This window comes from Cynocephalus volans, chromosome 15 (genome assembly GCF_027409185.1).
Source record: "Cynocephalus volans isolate mCynVol1 chromosome 15, mCynVol1.pri, whole genome shotgun sequence".
NCBI classification, from domain to species: domain Eukaryota; kingdom Metazoa; phylum Chordata; class Mammalia; order Dermoptera; family Cynocephalidae; genus Cynocephalus; species Cynocephalus volans.
In genome coordinates, this window is record NC_084474.1 from 57,351,897 (window position 1) to 57,372,616 (window position 20,720).

Consider the following 20,720-nt stretch of genomic DNA (forward strand, 5'->3'; position numbering starts at 1 on the left):
AACAATCTTTCTCACCACTACTTTCCCTTTGACCATCAGTAAAATGACATTTGCCTCTTTTCATCAGCAAATATCTTGAATGAGTAGTCTAGAGTCTGTTACAATTTTTTCATTACATACACACTTTTTAAACTCCCACAATCTAGTTTCTGTTCACATATCCCTGAAACCAAAGAAAACTCTGGACTAAAACAGATACTTAAGTTTTCTTCATATAGGGAGAAATTAAGAAGTATTTTCTCTTGATTTTTTCCACCAACAATTTAACCGAGTAAAATTATAAATAATAATCAATAATTTTTCCACCACTCAGAATTTTTAAAATATGAATACTGTCATGCTGTCACCTACACTGTTCAAGAAATAAGATCTTTCAGAATACATGAAGAATGATTGCAAATCAAGAATAAAATAGAAACCTGATTTTTAAACAGGCAAAGATTTAAATAGAGATTTCTCCAAAAGAAAAAGAAATACAAATGGAAAATAACCAAACTATAAAAGATATAAAAGATAACTAGACAGCGTATCTGGTAAAACCTTTTCCCAAAAGATAACTGTATCAGGACTACACTGCATCTATCTTTGACATTACACTAAAAATTTTTAAATGTGAGTTTTAACATATTGACAAACAGAAGCAGTGAATAACTATTTCAACAACTTTTATGTCAGTATGGATGGTGACTATATTGGTGACCAATGACTTTAGTGACCATATTCCTTAAGGATGGGAACATGCCTTATTTATCTTTAATGCTGAATGTGTGCAATATGGTGTAGTGGATAGAATTATGCGCCCCCCCCCAAACTCACTGAAGCTTGAATTGTGTCCCCAAGTTTCATATATTAGAAGCTTAATCCCCAGGTAACCGTTGAGGCTGGGAAATCCTACTATGGTAATTAAAAGGTGGGGCCTTGAAGAGGTGATTAGATTGTAAAACCATGCTGTAGTGAATGAATTAAAAATGGTGGTCATAAGTGCGGTTTGGAGGGCTTTGGAGAGTGAATGAGGAAGTCGTCCTTTTGCTCCCTCTGCTCCATTATTTTTGCAATGTGAAACCCTGCCATCCCTGTCACCACCACCAAGGCTCTCACCAGATATGTTCCCTGGACTTACCACCCTCGGAAACTGTAAGCAATAAATTTTCTTTTCTTTGTAAATTACCCAGTTACAGGTATTTTGCTATAAACAACAGAAACGGACTAATACATATGGAAAGCACTTAATATTTATCAAATGAATTAGTCCTACATAAGCAGAATACCTTAGAAAGATTAGTGAAATGCCTAAAATTAGACCTACTTCAAGTAAACAAGGCAAATATTCTTAACATTCTTACACTCAAGATGTACCAATATTTTAAAAAATTATAAAGCTCTATGTATTAATAGCAGTAATGAATAAAAAAGATCAAGTATATATAAAAGGAGCCACCTTCTCGAAAAAGAGCTTCACAAGGACATCTAGGAAAATATGCATTTCTATTCTACACGGTTTGAAAATAGTCAAATTTTAACATCTTAAACTTATATATACCTGCTGATGACATAAAGCTGGTATATTTACATTACTTTCTTTTTATTATTTAAATATACGAATATTTGAGAACTTCAAAAAAACAAACTATAAAGCATGAACCAATAATCAGGAGTCTACTTATGGAGTCCTTTAATCTTTTAGTACCTTACATGAAATTCAGTGGTTTTTTAGTACTTATTCTTGAATTCAACTTTTTACGGTTTCCTTTTGTTCATAAAACAGAATTTGATTAGGTATGTGCTGCCTCTACTTAGACTATTATGTCCCTTCAATTTGCAAAAACATTTATAACTCAACATCTGACTTTATCATTTGTATGTACCTATACTGGGATGCATTACTTATTATTTAGAAAAATGAAAGAGCTGAGAAAGCTTGCAATAATTCACTTTATATAACCATACTTAATTTTAAAGATTTTCTCTTCACATCAAAAACTGAACATAAATTCAATAAGAGGAAGGCGACTAAAAAACAAATACATTAAACCCTCTTCATTACGCCTCACATAAATGTTTGCTTCAAAGAAATCATGAGTCTTTTAAAGCATCCATGTTAAACTAAGTACTCTTTAATACTGCTTACAAAAATCATCATCATCAATGACATTAAATCTTCGAGTTATAATTACCATTAACTTACAAATATCAAGCTACTAATCCCAAATAATTGAAGAAAAATCTTTACATATACTTTTACTTTACTTATTTTAATTATATTGGAATAATGAATAAATTTATCTTCTATCTTATTTAAATCTTACCTTATGGAGTACTAATTCTGTGAAATTACAACTCCAAGAAAAAATAAACTTATTTGACACTCCAAAGCCTGACAGACAACAGATAAACAAGAAAATGCACTTTTCATACCTTAAGGTAGCAGTGTACATAGCAATAATGAAGCAGATTATCAGAAGGCTGAGTAAGGCTGCTAACCACCTGCACCAAATGTTCAGCATACATTGGCACGGAATGCTCCAGATTAATTTTATCCACCAATATCTGTATAGATGGCAAAGGCCGAAGAGATTGGAAGTTTGAAGTATTCATGAAGTTACTTGAGTTCTGGAAAATAATAGTATTCACTTTATATTTCAGGAGTAGAGCAGCAATTGATGTGCAATTCCCTCTATACACGCTTCAGACCTACATATTTTGCACTGATATCCAATCAATCTAAAAATTATGCCTTTCTAAAGAGCTCTCTTTTCATAACCAAATACAAAGTCTTCTGTATATTTAAGTATATCCCAGATTCAAAGAATAAATATTTTTTGCAAAATTATCATTGCTCTTTTAGCTAAATCTTTTTACTTTTTCAATCGGCTGGAATAGTATGACCACATGTCTCAGTATGATAAAGGTATTTTCTTGAGCTCAATCATTCCAAAAATTTTTTTAGATATTCAAGAGCCAGATTTCTTTCCTTCCCTTTGTTCACATTTGGATAACTAGCGACTAAATTGACTATAACACAAAGTGTTAAAGACACTCACAATAAGAAAAGTTTGCAGGAAGAAAAAATTTCTGAGCCATATCATATCTACTAACAATACACATGTTAGAGGCTCAAAAAGTCTTAAGAATCTTGAAGAGGGCTTGGTATTCTCAGTGTCACAGAATATTTCTGAGCTTCCAAATAAATTCTGGTTAGTTTCAGTATGTCCAGAGTATGTACCCTGACTGGCAATTAAACTCTTCCTATCCTAGAATTAAGTCGTTCCCTTAAAATGCCCTACCGATGGTTCTCAATAAGGAACACCACAACCTTCCATCCAGAGGAATACAAAAATATGTGAGAAGAGCAGTTTAATTGTTTTGTTCTGTCTTTCATTGTCACAATAATATTGGCATTTAGCAGGCACTGGCCAAAAGATGGTAAATGCCACATAATACTTCTTCAATCCACAAATCCAACAGAGCCATTACTGAGAAACACTGTGTCTAAAATTGACTAAGTTAAACATACAATCTTGCCTTTTGACTTATTAATTATTTTAAAACCAACATTTATTCAGCAATTACTTTGCTTTTTGTAACTATATTTTGGATTATTGAGAAAGAACCTACAGATCTGAAGAACCACACAAATCTGAAGTATAGAACTCAATGAATTTTTATACCTGTAACCACCATCCATTTGAAGCACCCTAGAAGGCTGTCCCATGTTCCTTTCTAGACAATTCAGAATCCCCACCAGAGGCACCCAATATTCTCACTTCAATGACCATAGATTAGTTACGTCTCTTTCGAACTTCATATAAATCTTGAACACAACATATCATCTGCGAGAATTATCTATGTTGTTCATTCTTTGAGTAAATAATTTTATCATTATGAAGTGCTCTCTTTATTTCTAATACATCTTACCTTAAAATCTATTTTTTCTGGCATTAAAATAGCCACACTATCTTTCTTTTGGTAAGTATATTAATAGTATACTTCCCCCATCTTTTTACTTCTAACCTCTGTCCTTATATTTTCCAGTTCTAAAGTTTAATTTATTATGGATTGAGGTCCCTTATGAAACCTTCCACCTTTTTGTCTTTTTTCTTGAACTTATTAATCAGTTACTTTAAAGCCCAGGTGTAATAACTCCAATATCCTAATCACCTCTAAGTCTACTTCTATTATTAATTTTTTATTTATGTTCAATTCAATTAGTTCTATTTTTCAATATAATTCATAATTTTCTATTAGGCAACTGACATCATAGATAAAAAACTATAGAGGCTCTTTAAAATATTATCTTCCTCTGAGTGAAAGTGAGTTAACTATTCTTTGATGAGAGGGCAGATTACACGATCCTGTCCAGGACTGGAATTAGGCTCTTTTAGGACTAATTTATTCCACTTTGTACTTAACTCCTAGGGTGTGGCCCTTATATGGACTCAAAGGAAAGCCCTAGGAGAAAACTAGGCAGGGCTTGGACTCTAATTGTTGATACTATCAGCATCATGCAGATAGTGCAATGTCTACAGCTGACCCTTAAACAACATGGGTTTGAATTGTGTGGGTCCACTTATACATGGACTTTTTTAATTTAATACGGTTGGCCCTCCACAACCATGGGTGGCACTTCAGCTGACTAAACGAACCACAGATCAAAAATACAGTATTCACAGAACGTGGAACCTGCATATATAGAGGAGGTTCCTAAGTACTTAACCACTTAAATTACTTATTTAATTCACTTGCCTACTTAAGTTACTTTACTTAAGTAATGCAAGGGGGGACTTGTACTTGAATTTTCAGATTTCAACTGGGCTTGGCTTTGTGCCCCAACCCCCACCTTGTTCAAGGGTCAAATGTATTCTGCTCTTTAGCTGTTGTTTTCCTGTGTTTCCTGAAGCCTCCTGTTGCACGAGAAGCTTAAGAGTTAGCCAACAGTCTGAAGGGAATTTTATGCAGATTTGGGGGCTGCCTTCTCAGTGACTCCTCCTCACTGGCATTTTTCCCTTTGATGGGATTATTGGAAGACCAAAGATGGCTGGGGAAAGAAATTCTGACCTTGAGAATATATCTTAATAGTAACTGCCAAAACTGTAAAGTAAACTGAAAAAGTTAAAAACAGCAACAAAATACAGGCATACCTCAGAGGTACTGCGGATTCACCTCCAGACCACCACAATAAAGCAAATATCACAATAAAGTGAGTCATAATGTTTACACTATACTGCAGTCTAAGTGTGCAGTAGCATTATGTCTAAAAAAAGTATGTATCTTAATTAAAAATACTTTATTGCTACAAAATGCTAATAATCATCTGAGCCTTCAGCAAATACTAATCTTTTTGCTGGTGGTGGGTCCTGCCTCTATGTTGATGGCTGCTGGCTGATCAGGCTGGTGGTTGCTGAAGGCTGGGGTGGCTGTGACAATTTCTTAAAATAAGACAACAATGAAGTCAATCATTCCACATTGATTGACTCATCCTTTCACAAAAGATTTCTCTGCAGCATGCAAAGCTGTCTGATACTATTTTACCTACAGTAGAACTTCTGTCAAAATTAGAATCAATCCTCTCAAACCCTGCCACTGCTGTATCAACTAAGTTTATGTAATATTCTAAATCCTTTGTTATTTTAGTAATGATCACAGCATCTTCAGCAGGAGTAGATTCCATCTTAAGAAACTACTGTACCTTAACAAAAGAGTCAATTTTGCTGTTCCTTAATGAAGAAACAAAGATATGAATTATATCCAACTTCTACTCAGAAACTATAAAAGTAAAAGAACAGTGGAATGAAATATTTAAAGTGTTGAGAGAAAAAAACCACCAACCTAGAATTCCCCACAAAATTATCCTTTAAAAGCGAAGGAGAAAAAAAAAGCATTTCTCAAACAACCAAAAATTGAGGGAATATGTTGCCAGTAAACCTGCTTTATATGAACTGTTAAAAGAAATTCTTCAACGAGAAGGAAAATGGTAAAGGTCAGAAACTCACACCTAAATAAAGAGCATCAGAGAAGTAAGTAAGCGAAGGTAAAATAAAAATTTTTCGTATTTTTAATTGCTCTAACACACTAACATCTTGTTCAAAATAATAAAAGTAATAATGTATTCAATTATGTATGCTTGTGTGTGTGAGTGTGTGTGTGTGAGCATATGTGTAGGCTTACGTATGCTTATATGTAAGTAAAATGAGTTACAGAAATGATACAAGAGACAGGAGGGTGGAATTTGTATTATTTTATTATAAGGAACTTGCACTACCTGTGAAGTAGTATAAGTGTTATTTGAAAATGCACTAGGATTAGTTATAAATGCATAATGCAAATTCTAAGGCAAAAACTAAAGAGAGTAAAAAGAAAGTTTTACTACGTATACTAATAGAAGAGAGATAATGGAAAATACAGTCATATAAAATGTCCAATTAAAACCACAAAAGGCAAAGGCAGAAAAAGAGTGGGAGACAGAACAGGAACAAAGAACAAGAGCAACAATGGAAAACACTAACAAATACAGTAGATATTAACCCAAGCATATAAATAATCGTTTCAAACATTAATGATCTAAATGCACCAACCAAAAGAAAGACTGTCAGAGTGAATCTGTTGTCTCTAAGAAACCCACTGTAAATATAAAGATACATATCACACCTACATTACACACCTACATTAAAAATAAATGGATGGAGAACGATATACTATGCTAACAGTAATCAAAATAAAGCAAGAACAGTCACATTAAGTTCAGACAGAACAGACTTCAGACCATAGAAATTTATCAGGGATAGCGAGGGAATTAAGGCTGGCCAGCTAACTCAGTTGGTTAGCGCATGGCCTAATAACACCAAGGTCAAGGGTTCGGATCCCTGTATCGGACAGCCACCCCCCCCAAAAAAGAGAGAATTAACTAATGATAAAGGGGTAAATTTTGCAGGAGGAAATAACAATCCTTAATATGTATATGCCTAAAGACAAAGCGACAGAATATATGAAGCAAAAACTGATATAACTCCAAGGAAAAAACAGATAAATCCCCTATAACATTTGGAGACTTCAAAATCCTTCTTTCACATATGAACAGATCCACCAGACAGAAAATCAGTAAGGACATAATTGAACTTAACAACACCAGCAATGAACTGGATATGATGGACATCAATGAACTACTTCATTCAGCGGCAGAAAACTACACATTCTTCTCAAACTTACATGCAATATTCACCAAGATAGATCATATTCTGGGCCACAGAACACACCTTAACAAATTTCAAAGAACACAAATCATACAATGTCTGCTTTCAGACTTCCATGGAATTCAACTAGAAATTAATAAGAGAAACATAACTGGAAAATTTCAAAATATGTGGAAATTAAACAACACATTTCTAAATAACACATGGGTCAAAGAAAAAAAATCACAAGAAAAATTAAAAATACTTTCAATCAAATGAAAATGAAAACACAACTAATCAAAATTTGTGGGATGCAGCAACAGTGAAGCTTAGAGGGAAATTTATAGCATTAAGTGAGTGTACATGTTAGAAAAGAAGAAAATCTAAAATCAATCACCCAAGCTTCCATCTTAGGAAACTAGAAAAAGAAAAGCAAATTAATTCCAATGTAAGCAGAAGAAATAATAAAAAGTAGAACAAAAATCAATGAAATTGAAAACAGGAAATCAATAGAGAAAACCAATGAAACCAAAAGCTGGTCCTTTGAAATGATCAATAAAAATCAATAAGTCTCTAGCTGGGCTAATTGGGAAAAAAAGAAAGAGGACACAAATTACTAATATCAGAAATGAAAAAGAGCCATCACTACAAATCCCATTGACATGAAAAGGATAATAAAAGAATACTATAAACAACTTTATGTCCACAAATTTGATAACCTAGATGAAATTTGATAACCTAGCTATTTATGTGTGGGGGCAAGGAGTACATGGAAAATCTCTGTACCTTACACTCAATTTTAAAGTGACCAATTCCATAAAAGACACAAAGTGATGACCATGGCTATAATGATGACTTTTAGATACAACACAAAAAGCACAAAGAATTGATATGCTGGACTACATTAAAATTAAAATTTTCTGCTCTGTGAAAGACACTGTCAAGAGAATGAGAAGACAAGCTACAGACTGGGGGAAAATACTGGCAAAAGACATTTCTGACAAAGGACTGTTACCCAAAATATACGAGGAACTCTTAAAAATTCAATATTAAGAAAACAAACAACCATATTAAAAATGGGCAACAGATCTAAAGAGACACTTCACCAAAGAAGATATACAGATGTTAAATAAGCATATGAACATATGCTCCACATCATATGTCATCAGGGAAACAAAAATTTTTAAAACAGATACCATTACACCCTACTAGACAGTGAAAAACCAAAACAACAACAACACCAAATGCTGGCAGGGATGTGGAGCAAGAGAGGAACAGTCATCCACTGCTGGTAGGAATTCAAAACCATACAGAAGACAGTTTGGCAGTTTCTTACAAAACTAAACATACTCTTACCATACAATCCAGCAAGCATGCTCCTTGGTATTTACCCAAAGGAGGTGAAAAGTTATATCCACACAAAGCCTGCACACAGGTATTTTATAGCAGCTTTATTCATAATTACCAAAACTTGGAAGCAACCAAGATGTCTGTCCTTCAGCAGGTAAATGGAGAAACTGTGATATATCCAGAAAATGGAATATCAGTCAGCGCTAAAAAGAAATGTGCTATCAAGCCATGAGAAGTCATGGGGGAAACTTAAATGCATATTTAAGTGAAAGACGCCAATCTGAAAAGGCTACATACTGTTCCAACAATATGGTACTCTGAACATGGCAAAACTATGGAGACAGTAAAAAGATCAGTGGCTACCCAGGGTTAGGGGGAAGGAGAGATGAACAGGTGGAGTACAGAGGATTTTTAGGGCACAGAAACTACACTGTGTGATACTGTTTTTGTAGATACACGTCTTTATAAGTTTGTCAAAACACGTAGAATGTAAAACACCAAGAGTGAACCCTAATGTTAACTATGGACTTTGGGTGATAATGATGTGCCAGTGTGAGTTAATCAATTATAACAAATGTACCACTTTGGCAGGGGATGTTGACAATGGGGGGAGGCTATGTATGTGTGGGGGCAAGGAGTATATGGGAAATCTCTGCACCTTCCACTCAATTTTAATGTGAACCAAAAACTGCTCTAAAAAAAAAGATTAAAAAAAGTTAGATAGCAAAAATGGAAATGACAGAAAATACTGACATTTAAATTTTCTCCAATGAAATTTTCTCCAGATGATCTCTTAATCACCATTTTTTTTTCCCCCCAGAAAAGAAAAACAAGGCTTAGAGATAAAAAGCAACCTCTCAGATATCATAGCTAGTATACGGTCTGACTTCTAGGCCCATGCTCTTCAACTTTCTTTACATAGCCTTAACTTAATTTTATTAAAATATATATTTAAAACTACTTTCTAAGAATTAACAATCATAGTTATGTTGCTTTTACTTTATCATGGACAACTACATAAGCAAATACTGTTTTATTTAATGACCAAAAAGCACACACAAGGGGGTGGGGGGGAGTAACAAATTGCAAAATATACCTTTTCTCCCATAATGACAGGTAGCAAATGGTCCAGCAAATTGTACTCAGCCATGGAAATTGTGCAGGTAAATTTGAGGAGAGTAACACTTGTATGTCGAGTAGGAATATATTCCTCCAGAGAAGCCACTTCTTCAGGATTCAGTATTATTTCATTTTCATACTTTATATCTAAAATGAAAATGATAAAAATTTAATGAAAAATATTTGTAAATAATTTTCTTAAACAACTGAAAAATTAATCAATTAGTTCCCCAAATTTTAAGGTCAAATTCTGTTTTCTTTCCAACCATGAAGCAGTTGTAAGATAATAAGTTACCTTTAACACATATAAAATACATTACTCTCAAATGTAAATGTATAAATTTTTGTTATATAAAAATATACTAGTTTTTTTTTTTTTTAATCTTTAAGAAATTCCCAATTTCTTTCTTTAAAAAATGACAGCTTCTGGTCACCAAAATACCATTGAGAAAATGAAAAAGCAAGATGCATGCTGGGAGAAAATATTTGCCATAGATACATACATATATACATACATACATACATACATACACACACACAGAGACAGATATCTCCACAAAGGACTTGTATCCACAGCATGTTAAAAAAAACTGACAACCTCCTTAAAAATCATTTAAAAACAGACAAATAATTTAATAGATAAATAAGCAAAAAAGACTTAAATAAGCAAAGGGTAATATATCCAAATGGCCAAAAATGTCAAAAGTTGGTCAACATCATTAGGCATCAGATAACTGCACATAAAGTCACAATATGATAGCACTACACAGGCACTGGAATGGCTAAAATGAGAAAGACTGAGAATAAGTGTTAACAAACATGTAAAGTAAAGGTCAGAAATTTTTTTCTGTAAAGAGCCACATAGAAAATATTTTAAGTTTTGTAGGCCATATAGTCTCTGTCACAATTACTCAAATCTGCCACTGTAGCACAGAAGCAGACACAAACAATATATAACTGAATGAGCATGCTATAGTTCCAATAAACTTTTTTTATGGAAACTCAAAATTAAATTTCATATAATTTTTTTTAAATATAAAAACAATTCTCTGTTCATGGGCTGGAAAAAAAACTGGCAGCAGGCCATAATTTAATCAAGAGCAACTGAAACTCCTATATTGCTGGAAGGAGTATATAGTGGCTCAACCACTATATAAAGATATATCTGCTAAAGGTGAGCATAGGCAATCCTTTGACCTAGTGATTCCACTCATAAATACGCAACAGAAAATGTATACATATATTTACCAAAAGACATGTACTACAATGTAGCATCACTATCAAAACAGCCAAAAACTAGAAACTAACCAAAATATTCATCAACAATAAAATGGATATATAAGATATGCTATATTCACACAACTGGGAGTCTATACAGCAAAGAGAATAAATCTCATAAATATAACATGAGCTAAAGCCAGAGACAAAAGAGCACACTCTAAGTGATTCCATTTACAGGAATTCAAAAATAGGCAAAACTAAACCAATGCTGTTAGAAGTAAGAACCATGGCTACACTTAGGGTCAGAATAGTAGCCATGAGGGGGCACAATGGGAACTTCTGAAGTGCTGGTAAGTTTATATTTATTGAACAGTTAGTTACGTAGATGTGGTTTTAGTTTGCAAAATGCACAGAACTATATACATACCCTTAGGTTTTCTGTATTTTCCTTTATATATATGTACTTCAATAAAAAGCTTAAAAAAGAATAGATTGAAGCAGAACTGCTAAAAACTTAAGATGTAATACATATGCACTCATATATTTGTATACCTGAATGAACAGGAAGCCCTCACTTTGCAAAGTGCTGGTACATAAGAATTTCAGTTATCACAGTTCAGTTAAAAAATGCTAGTTCCCAAACTACATGGTTCAAATACCAGTTGTCGCAATACACTAATTGTGAGTAATTGCATAAATTACAAACTACTAGTTTTTCACTCCAAAAATCATTAGGTTAAAAAACAGATGAACACCATGATCAATGACTAATCACATCACTTCTTCAAATTGTGTCAGTTTTGGATACTGGCTACTGCACATCTGTTATTTAGCTCATGCATAGACAGCAAAGCATGTAAGTTGTATTGCCTCCTTATTCATCACTGGTAAACCCACATGACATTTTACAAAAATGAATAATCTAAACAGAAAAGTGTCGATCAAAGATCAAAGTATAGCAAAGTAACAAAAACAACACTGAAAGTGAAATTCTAATCAAACATAAATGGAGTGATAGAAGAAGGAGTTGATGTGACACTGCCACTTTTGAAAGACTCTAGATATGTAGCTAGAGGAACTTAGTGAAGACAAAGTTGTTGACACAGATAAGGAAAGTGGCTGTGATAAAAAGGATGAAGTCCCAGAGGAAGTGGTGCAAGCAAATACTTCCCGTTATAGAACTCTCGGATATTTTCACAACATTAAAAGTATACAGGATAAAACGTTGGAATCTTATCCAAACTTAGAAAGGAGTATGACAATTTGCCAAAGTACAGGAAAGACTCTCCATCACAGAGGTTATACAAGGAGATAAAAACTTTCAAACAACTCTTAAAAAGTTTTTTCAAAGAAATAAAACACTTCAGTAATTTTTTACTATTCCTTTTACTGTTTCTTTCATTTCTATACACATTTGTATAACCAGAGTTTTAAATATTTTGACAATTTCTAAAAATTGTAGAACAATTCTAATTTTTCCCATTGATTATTGAGATCACTTTGCATGGTCATTTTTTTTTTTTTTTTTTTTATTTTGTCGATATACATTGTGGCTGATTATTGCTCCCCATCACCAAAACCTCCCTCCCTTCTCCCTCCCCCCTCCCCCCCAACAATGTCCTTTATGTTTGCTTGTCGTATCAACTTCAAGTAATTGTGGTTGTTATATCTTCTCCCCCCCCCCCCCGGTTTTGTGTGTGTGTGTGAATTTATATATTAATTTTTAGCTCCCACCAATAAGTGAGATCATGTGGTATTTCTCTTTCTGTGCCTGACTCGTTTCACTTAATATAATTCTCTCAAGGTCCATCCATGTTGTTGCAAATGGCAGTATTTCATTCGTTTTTATAGCTGAGTAGTATTCCATTGTGTAGATGTACCACATTTTCCGTATCCACTCATCTGATGATGGATATTTGGGCTGGTTCCAACTCTTGGCTATTGTAAAGAGTGCATGGTCATTTTAATAGTCACAAACCACCATGCAAAGTGAGGACTGCCTATATATTGAACTAAAGTCAGCTAGCAGTTATTTTATAGACATCACATTTGAGATGATAAACTGCTTCAAATAAAGAATAAATATACGAGGGTACTTCAAAAAGTTCATGAAAATATTCGTATTATCTTTCAACCTATTTTTCCACAAACTTTTTGAAGTACCCTCATATATAAAATATTCAAACTCAATAGCAAATAAATAAATAATCTGATTAAAATAAGGGCAAAAGTCCTGAACAGATATTTCTCAAAAGAAGACATACAAATGGCCAACCAGTACATGAAGAAGGGCTCAATATCACTAATCATTAAGGATATACAAATCAAAACCACCATGGGATATCACCTTACACCAGTTAGAATGGACATTATCAAAAAGACCAAGAATAACAAACGCTGATGTGGATGTGGAGAAAGAGGAATTCTTCTTACAAACTGTTGATGGGAATGTAAATTAAAACAGCCATTACAGGAAACAGTATGGCAGTTCCTCAAAAAACTACAAATAGAACCACCATATCACCCAGCAATTCCACTTCTAGGTATATATATCCAAAGTAAATGAAATCAGCATGTCAAAGAGATATCTGCACCCCCATGTTTATTGTAGCACTATTCACAATAGCCAGTATGTGGATCAACTTAAGTATCCATCAAAAGATGAACAGATGAAGAAAATGTGGTATATACAAAAAATGGAATACAATTCGGCCATCAAAAAAGTATGAAATCCTGTCATTCTCGGCAACACGGATGAGCTGGAGGATACTATATGAAGTGAAATCAGCCAGGCACAGAAATACAAATACTGCATGATCTCACTCGTGTGGAACCTAAAGAAGTTGATCTCATAGAAATACAGAATGGAATAGTGGTTACAAGATGCTAAGGAAAATAGGGAGGGGAGGAGGAAGAGATTGGTCAACAGGAACAAAATTACAGTTTGACTGGAGGAATAAGTGCTGGTGTTCTATTGCATGTTGGGGTTGATTATGGTTAAAAATAATGCATTGCATATTTCAAAATAGTTAGAAGAGAAGATTTTTAGAGTTCTCACTACAAACAAATGATAGATGCAGGAGGTGATACTTCTGCTATATACCCTGATTTGATTTTTATAAAACATATATAAATATCAGAACATTACACTTTACCCCATAAATATGTACAACTCTTCTGTGTCAAAAGATAACAATAAAAAATAAAAATATAACAATAAAAAATAATAAAAATAAAAATAAGTAATACAGTATAACAACTTTAAAAGACTGCATGTTTAGAGCCCATCTTCATATCTGGCTCCTTTGAATCCATAAATGTGAAAAAAAAGTCATATTTCACAGGTATACACCTGAAAGAGTATCAAAAAGGTGTGACAAACACTAGCAAATAAAGTATTTATGCAAATCATTTTCGAATCCTGACCTCTCCTATAACTTCCACACACAAGTTTAAAGAATTTAAGATAACAACTGAATACATAAAAGTCCTTGCAGATAGGTAAAAATACACTAAAAAAGAACAGTTAGCAAAGTAGGATTGAACTATATAATCATTCAAATCAACTTCCCACAGATTCAGAATTCAGCCAAAAAAACCAACCTGATTTTATCCCACAATATGGTTCATATTCATGTTCCAAGGCACAAACAAACATTTTCAAAATCCTATGCACTGCGCTGCTATCCAAGCGAAAATCAAGAGGACCTATAACAAGGCTTTTGGAAGACTTCTCCTGGACTGTTCCCAATTCTTCACTCTTCCCTAAAGAAAAGTCTTGCTGATTTGCAGAACCTATGAGAAGTTAAATTTTATATTAATATTTTAAGCAATCAAATATACCAAGTATACATTATTGATATTACTCCTCTCTCATCTTTTTAGCTTATAGCATAATGCCTTAAAACCAATTATCAATCAGCTGGATACAGAGAACTCCTCTGATCTGTATTTTTCTCTATGCAGACAGCAAGATATTACTGACAAAAGCAATTGATTAAAAAGCTATTATTCCTATTACCTGTTTAAATATAACAACTGCTGTATAAATCAAAATGGTCATTCTTAGAAATTACTTTGCAAAACCTAATTGGTTCATATCCAATAATTCTACATATAATACTATTATATTGACCTGGGAAGGGGAACTTTTGAGGAAATTGAGTTTTATTACTAATTTATCTTAGAAGTTTCACTGAAAATTCGATTGTTTATAATTACAGGGTGCCTTGAGAGTTTTACAATGACCAGGGACATGAACAATAAGTATTACCTGCTTTGAACTTTTTCCACAATAAAATTACCGTGGCCATGCTCCATGATGCAGAATCCTAGTTCCTCAATCCCTCATCTGCCCATATACTAAAAGGAATCAAGACTGTTCTATAAAAAAAATTCTTAGCTCTGCCTACAGCTATTTCTTGTTATCTAATATATACACTTTTTATACTAGAAATTCAGTTTTAAAACATAAATCCATTATTGTAAATAACATACAATAACTTTTTATTCTTAAGCCATTTGGTTTATTCAAACAAAAAGAAAAAATTAAGGCTTACCAGCATTTAATTACCTTTAGAACCTACAAAGGACTATTTAAACAAAAAAATTCTGTTTCTACATCTTCTAATAACCTTTACAAAAATACATTTCCATCATTTCACACGAAGGAGTACAATTCAGTCTTTACTGTCAGTAGCACAGACAAAAATAAATCAAATTTATTATTCATACATACTTAACCAGATGGCTCAATAGGCAGAATTAAAATCTATAAGCTCACAAAACTTAAATGTCACATCAAATAAAATATACAGTTAATCTTATATATATTTTATGATATATATAATTAATATAGACTTACATTAGAAATTAGGTATAAATAACACACCATTCACATCAAAAACCATTACTTTTCATAGCCAAAACGATTATATTTCTAGGGCTACTTTGAAGATAATCAGAAGAACTTTGGTTACCAAGCAAGATATTCAAAAACCAAGGAAAATGCCTTGCTATAGGTGTTTAAAGGGCTATTAGGCTTCCTAACAAATAGCACTTTATAACAAGACACTTCTTTCAGATATTAAATTATTTCTAAAATAATAGAATCTAATAGACTATATATATGTATGTATCCCTCCCTCAATAATGAAACTTGAATATAACACAGTTCTAATTTAGATGCTCGTGGCTTTTCTGTAATATAAAACTGCAACTCTCTTTTAGCTATATATTTTCAGCAAGGTATTTACTTCTGCACCCTCAACGTGTTTGGCCACTCTAGCCCCCTGAATGTTTGGCTACTCTATTTACAATCATGACAATATTCAGCTATCCTAATAGAGGAAGGACTTGTCAGTCTCTCCAGAACAGCCAAAGGCTTATACCAGCCCCATCCCCATCTACCTATACTTCCTGATAGAAGAGTCATCTTCTTCTTATCAGAAGAGAAAGGACTCGGTCTTCTTAGAAATCTGCAAGCTATGAAAACAACTACCAACGATTTCTGTTGTCAGTGTGTGAGGAACCCTACTTTCACTGATGAGAGACTTCTTATATGTCTTTAACTGTCCTCTCTATAGAGATTCACCTGCTTTCTTCCCCCACTGGTTCACATTAAAGTTTACATGTACTTAACTTATACCTTATTAGTCTAAGTCTCTCTGTAAGACTCATAACTTTAAAGAAAAAAGAACCTGTTTTAGCCCCCCACTGGAACCACAAAATTAATCCTTAGAGAGAATAATGTAGGTATCAAGAATCCTTCCATTCTAGCATTCCCTTAAATTAACACAAACACCATTCCAGTCATTGTAGCAATCAACTATGATGCCTCTCTCATCCTTATCCTTCATTCAATAACTAAATTTTTTCAATTTTATCTCTTACTATGCCTCTAAATTGATTGTCGCTAAAATCTTCCTGTTGTATATTACAATTCCAGCTATCTACTTTAGGTCCATAACATTTGTAATAAACACCTAATTAGAAAAGACTAGAAATGTTGTAGTCACAACAATAATATATATTTAAACAGTTATATTAAGCATAAATATTTCAATTTCGTTCTTAAATTTTTTTGTTTGCTTTTGAGTACCATAACAACAATAAAAAGATAATTGTCAGAAGATGTTTACCATCCATATCAAACAGTAGCACAGGAAATTTATTAACCGATTTTTTATTTATATGCCATCATATAATGTGGGCAAAGTACTATTGCATCATATATTAACACAAAAATAAATAATACAAGTTCCTTTTACTACAGTATTTACTAGCATCTTACATTAGTTAGATACTATCATAAACTTACTTAAAATATACCAAATCAATTCTTTCAAACATTCACAATTCAATACACTTTGTGAAAGTATTTATTCAATATGCATTTATATGCTTACTCAGATAAAATTTAGGGCATTTTTGATCATGTAGACTACAGAAACAAATAAATGTCAAGTCACAACAAACCAATCATTTTAAATAAAGTATTTTTAAAGTATTTACAATTATCTTCTCGAAGAAACTCAAAATACTTTCCCTAGGTTCGTAAATACTAAACCATCTACAAATTTCTTGTTTCAAGTAATCCAAGAAAGAAGGAAAACTGAACAGAGTAGTTAAGAATAAAAGCTATAGAATTAGAATTGCTGACTTCAAATCGCACATACTACATGTGTGACGTTGATAAAGGTACTTAACCTGAGACACTACCCCAGTACTCCCAGCCCAACCCAGCAAGCACCACCCAGAGAGGCCCCAGACTGCCAGGACCACATGCCCCAAGGCATCCGCACCAGAACAGGTAGGAGCTGCTGCGGAACTCCCAGTCCAGGCCAGTGCGTGCCGCCCAGAGAGGCCCTAAAGCCGCCAGGCCCATCCACATCGGAACAGGTAGGTGCCACTGCGGAACTCTCAGCCTAGGCCAGTCCCCGCAGCACAGAGCCTCCTGCCCACAGGCACTGAGGCAGCCATGCCAAACTGGCAGTCCCTGCAGGATCCTACCCAGACATTAGGATCAAATGAGTGGACCGTGAAATCCCCTCTCACAATGACTAAACACCGAAGGAAAGATACCAGAAATATGAAAAATCAAGAAAGTACACGACCACCATAAGGTAATAATAACTCTCAAGCTCTACATCCTACAGAACAGGAAGTCCTTGAAATGACTGACAAGGAATTTTGAGCAACAATTCTAAGGAAACTAAATGAGATACAAGAAAACTCATTTAGATAACACAATGAAATGAGAAAAAGTATACAGGACCAGGAAGAAGAAACGTACAAAGAAATCAATACCCTGAGAAAGAATGTAGCAGAGCTTGCAGAGCTGAAGAATTCATTCAACAAAATAAAAAACACAACAGCAAGTGTAACCAGCAGGCTAGAACAAGCAGAAGAGAGAATTTCTGACCTTGAAGATGTACTATTTGAAATAACACAGGTGGACAAAAAAAAGAAAAGAAAAAAGAAATAAAAACATTGAAGAAAATCTACGAGAGATAACAGACAACGTTAAATGCTCAAATATCCAAATCATGGGTATTCCAGAAGGGGAGGAAAAAGGAAAGGGCATTGAAAATATATTCAATGAAATAATGGCAGAAAACTTCCCAGCTATAGAGAAAGACACAGATCTTCAGACTCAGGAGGCTCAAAGATTCCCAAACATATTCAACTGAAATAGGTCCTCTCCAAAACATGTCATTGTCAAATTGGCAAAACTCAAAGACAAAGAGAGAATCTTAAAGGCTGCAAGAAAGAAGCATCAAGTCACCTATAAGGGAGCCTAAATCAGACTAACATCAGGCATTTCATCAGAAACCCTAAAAGCCAGAAAAGAATAGAATGATATATTCAAAATACTAAAAGACACAGATTGCCAGCCAAGTTTACCCAGAAAGGCTATCATTTCAAAATGAAGTACAAATAGTATATTTCTCAGACAAACAAAAACTGCAGGAGTTCACCACCACATGACCAGCCTTAGAAAAAATTCTCAAGGGAGTACTGGGTTTGGTACCTGAAAAACAACCATCACTGCCATAAAAACTCAAGAAAAAACAAAACCCACTAGTAAAATAAAAATGCTAACAATAAAGAGAAAAAAAGTTTACCTACCACCCCAAGAAACCAAGAAATACACAAGACAAACAGTAAAGCAGAAAGAAAGGAACAAAAGATACTTAAGACATCCAATCAAAAATCAACAAAATACTAGGAGTAAATCAACACCTTTCAATAACAACTCTTACTGTGAAAGGATAAAATTCCCCAATCAAAAGACACAGACTGACTGACTGGATTAAAAAGGTGTACCCAACTATATGCTTCAAGAGACACAACACACCTGTAAAGACACACAAACACTAAAGAGTGAAAGGATGGAAAAAGATCTACATGCAAATAGAAATGAAAAACGAGCTGGAGCAGCTATTCTTATATCTGATAAAATAGACTTTAAACCAAAAACCATAAAAAGTGATAAAGAAGGCCACTATATAATGATAAAAGGATCTATCCATCAAGAAGACATAACAATCATAAATATATATGCACCCAACATCAGAGCAGCCTGATTTATAAAGCAAAAACACTATTAGACCTAAAGAATGAGATAGACCCTAATACCATAATACCAGGGGACCTGAACACCACACTATCAATATTGGACAGATCATGTAGGCAAAGAATCAGCAGAGAAACACAAGATCTAAACAACACTTAAGACCAACTGGACTTGACAGATATCGACAGAACATTCCATCCAACAACCTCAGAATATTCATTCTTCTCATCAGCACATGGAACATTCTCCAGGAGAGATCACATATTAGGTCACAAAGCAAGTCTCAACAAATTCAAAAAAATTGGAATTATTCCATTTATTTTTTCAGATCACAATGGATTAAAAGTAGAAATCAATAAACAAAACTCTGGAAACCATACAAACACATGGAAATTAAACAACATTCTATTTAACGACATTTGGATCCAAGAAGAAATTAAACAGGACATCAAAAAATTTCTTGAAACTAATGAAAATAATGATACATCATACCAAAACCTGTGGGATACTGCAAAAGCAGTACTAAGAGGAAAATTTATCGCATTAAATACTTACCTCAGAAGAATGGAAAGATGGCAAGAAAACAACCTAACACTTCACCTTAAAAAACTAGAAAAACAAAAACAATCCAAACCGAAAGTTAGCAGATGGAAAGAAATAATTAAGATCAGAACAGAACTTAATGAAATACAAACCGAAAAAATGATACAAAAGATCAATGTATCAAAAAGTTGGCTTTTTGAAAAGATAAATAAAACTGACAAACCATGAGCAAGGCTAACTATGAAAAGAAGAAAAAAGACTGAAATAACAAAAATTAGAAATGAAAAAGGTGATATTACAACTGATACTTCAGAAATACAAGAAACCATTAGAGACTACTATAAACAACTATATGCCAACAAATTTGAAAATCTGGAGGAAATGGATAAATTTCTGGACACACACAAACTACCAAAACTAAGCCAAGGAGATACAGAAAAATCTGAACAGACCAATAACAGTAAAAAAAGATTGAGGCTGTTTTCAGAAGGCTCCCAACATAGAAAAGCCCAGGACCAGATGGGTTCACTGCAGAATTCTACCAAACCTTCAAAGAAGAATTGATACCAATTCTCTACAAACTATTCCAAAAGATTTAAACAAAGGCCATTCTCCCAAACTCATTCTATGAAGCAAACATCACCTGATACCAAAACCAGACAATGATACAACAAAAAAAGAAAACTACAGGCCAATATCCTTGATGAATATAGATGCAAAAATCCTCAATAAAATACTAGCTA

The 20,720-nt window shown here is 33.6% G+C and overlaps 1 protein-coding gene across 2 annotated transcripts in view; it reads right to left on the reverse strand.

Moving 5' to 3' along the window:
• Positions 1-20,720, reverse strand: part of VPS13B (vacuolar protein sorting 13 homolog B) — a 794,525-nt gene that overhangs the window by 684,884 nt on the left and 88,921 nt on the right. For both annotated transcript variants that reach the window (XM_063079322.1, XM_063079323.1), the window contains exons 13-15: positions 14,460-14,651; positions 9,613-9,782; positions 2,416-2,610 (exon numbers count right to left, since the gene is read on the reverse strand). In XM_063079322.1, coding sequence (XP_062935392.1) covers positions 2,416-2,610; positions 9,613-9,782; positions 14,460-14,651 — 557 coding nt within the window. The remainder of the gene's footprint in view (positions 1-2,415; positions 2,611-9,612; positions 9,783-14,459; positions 14,652-20,720) is intronic.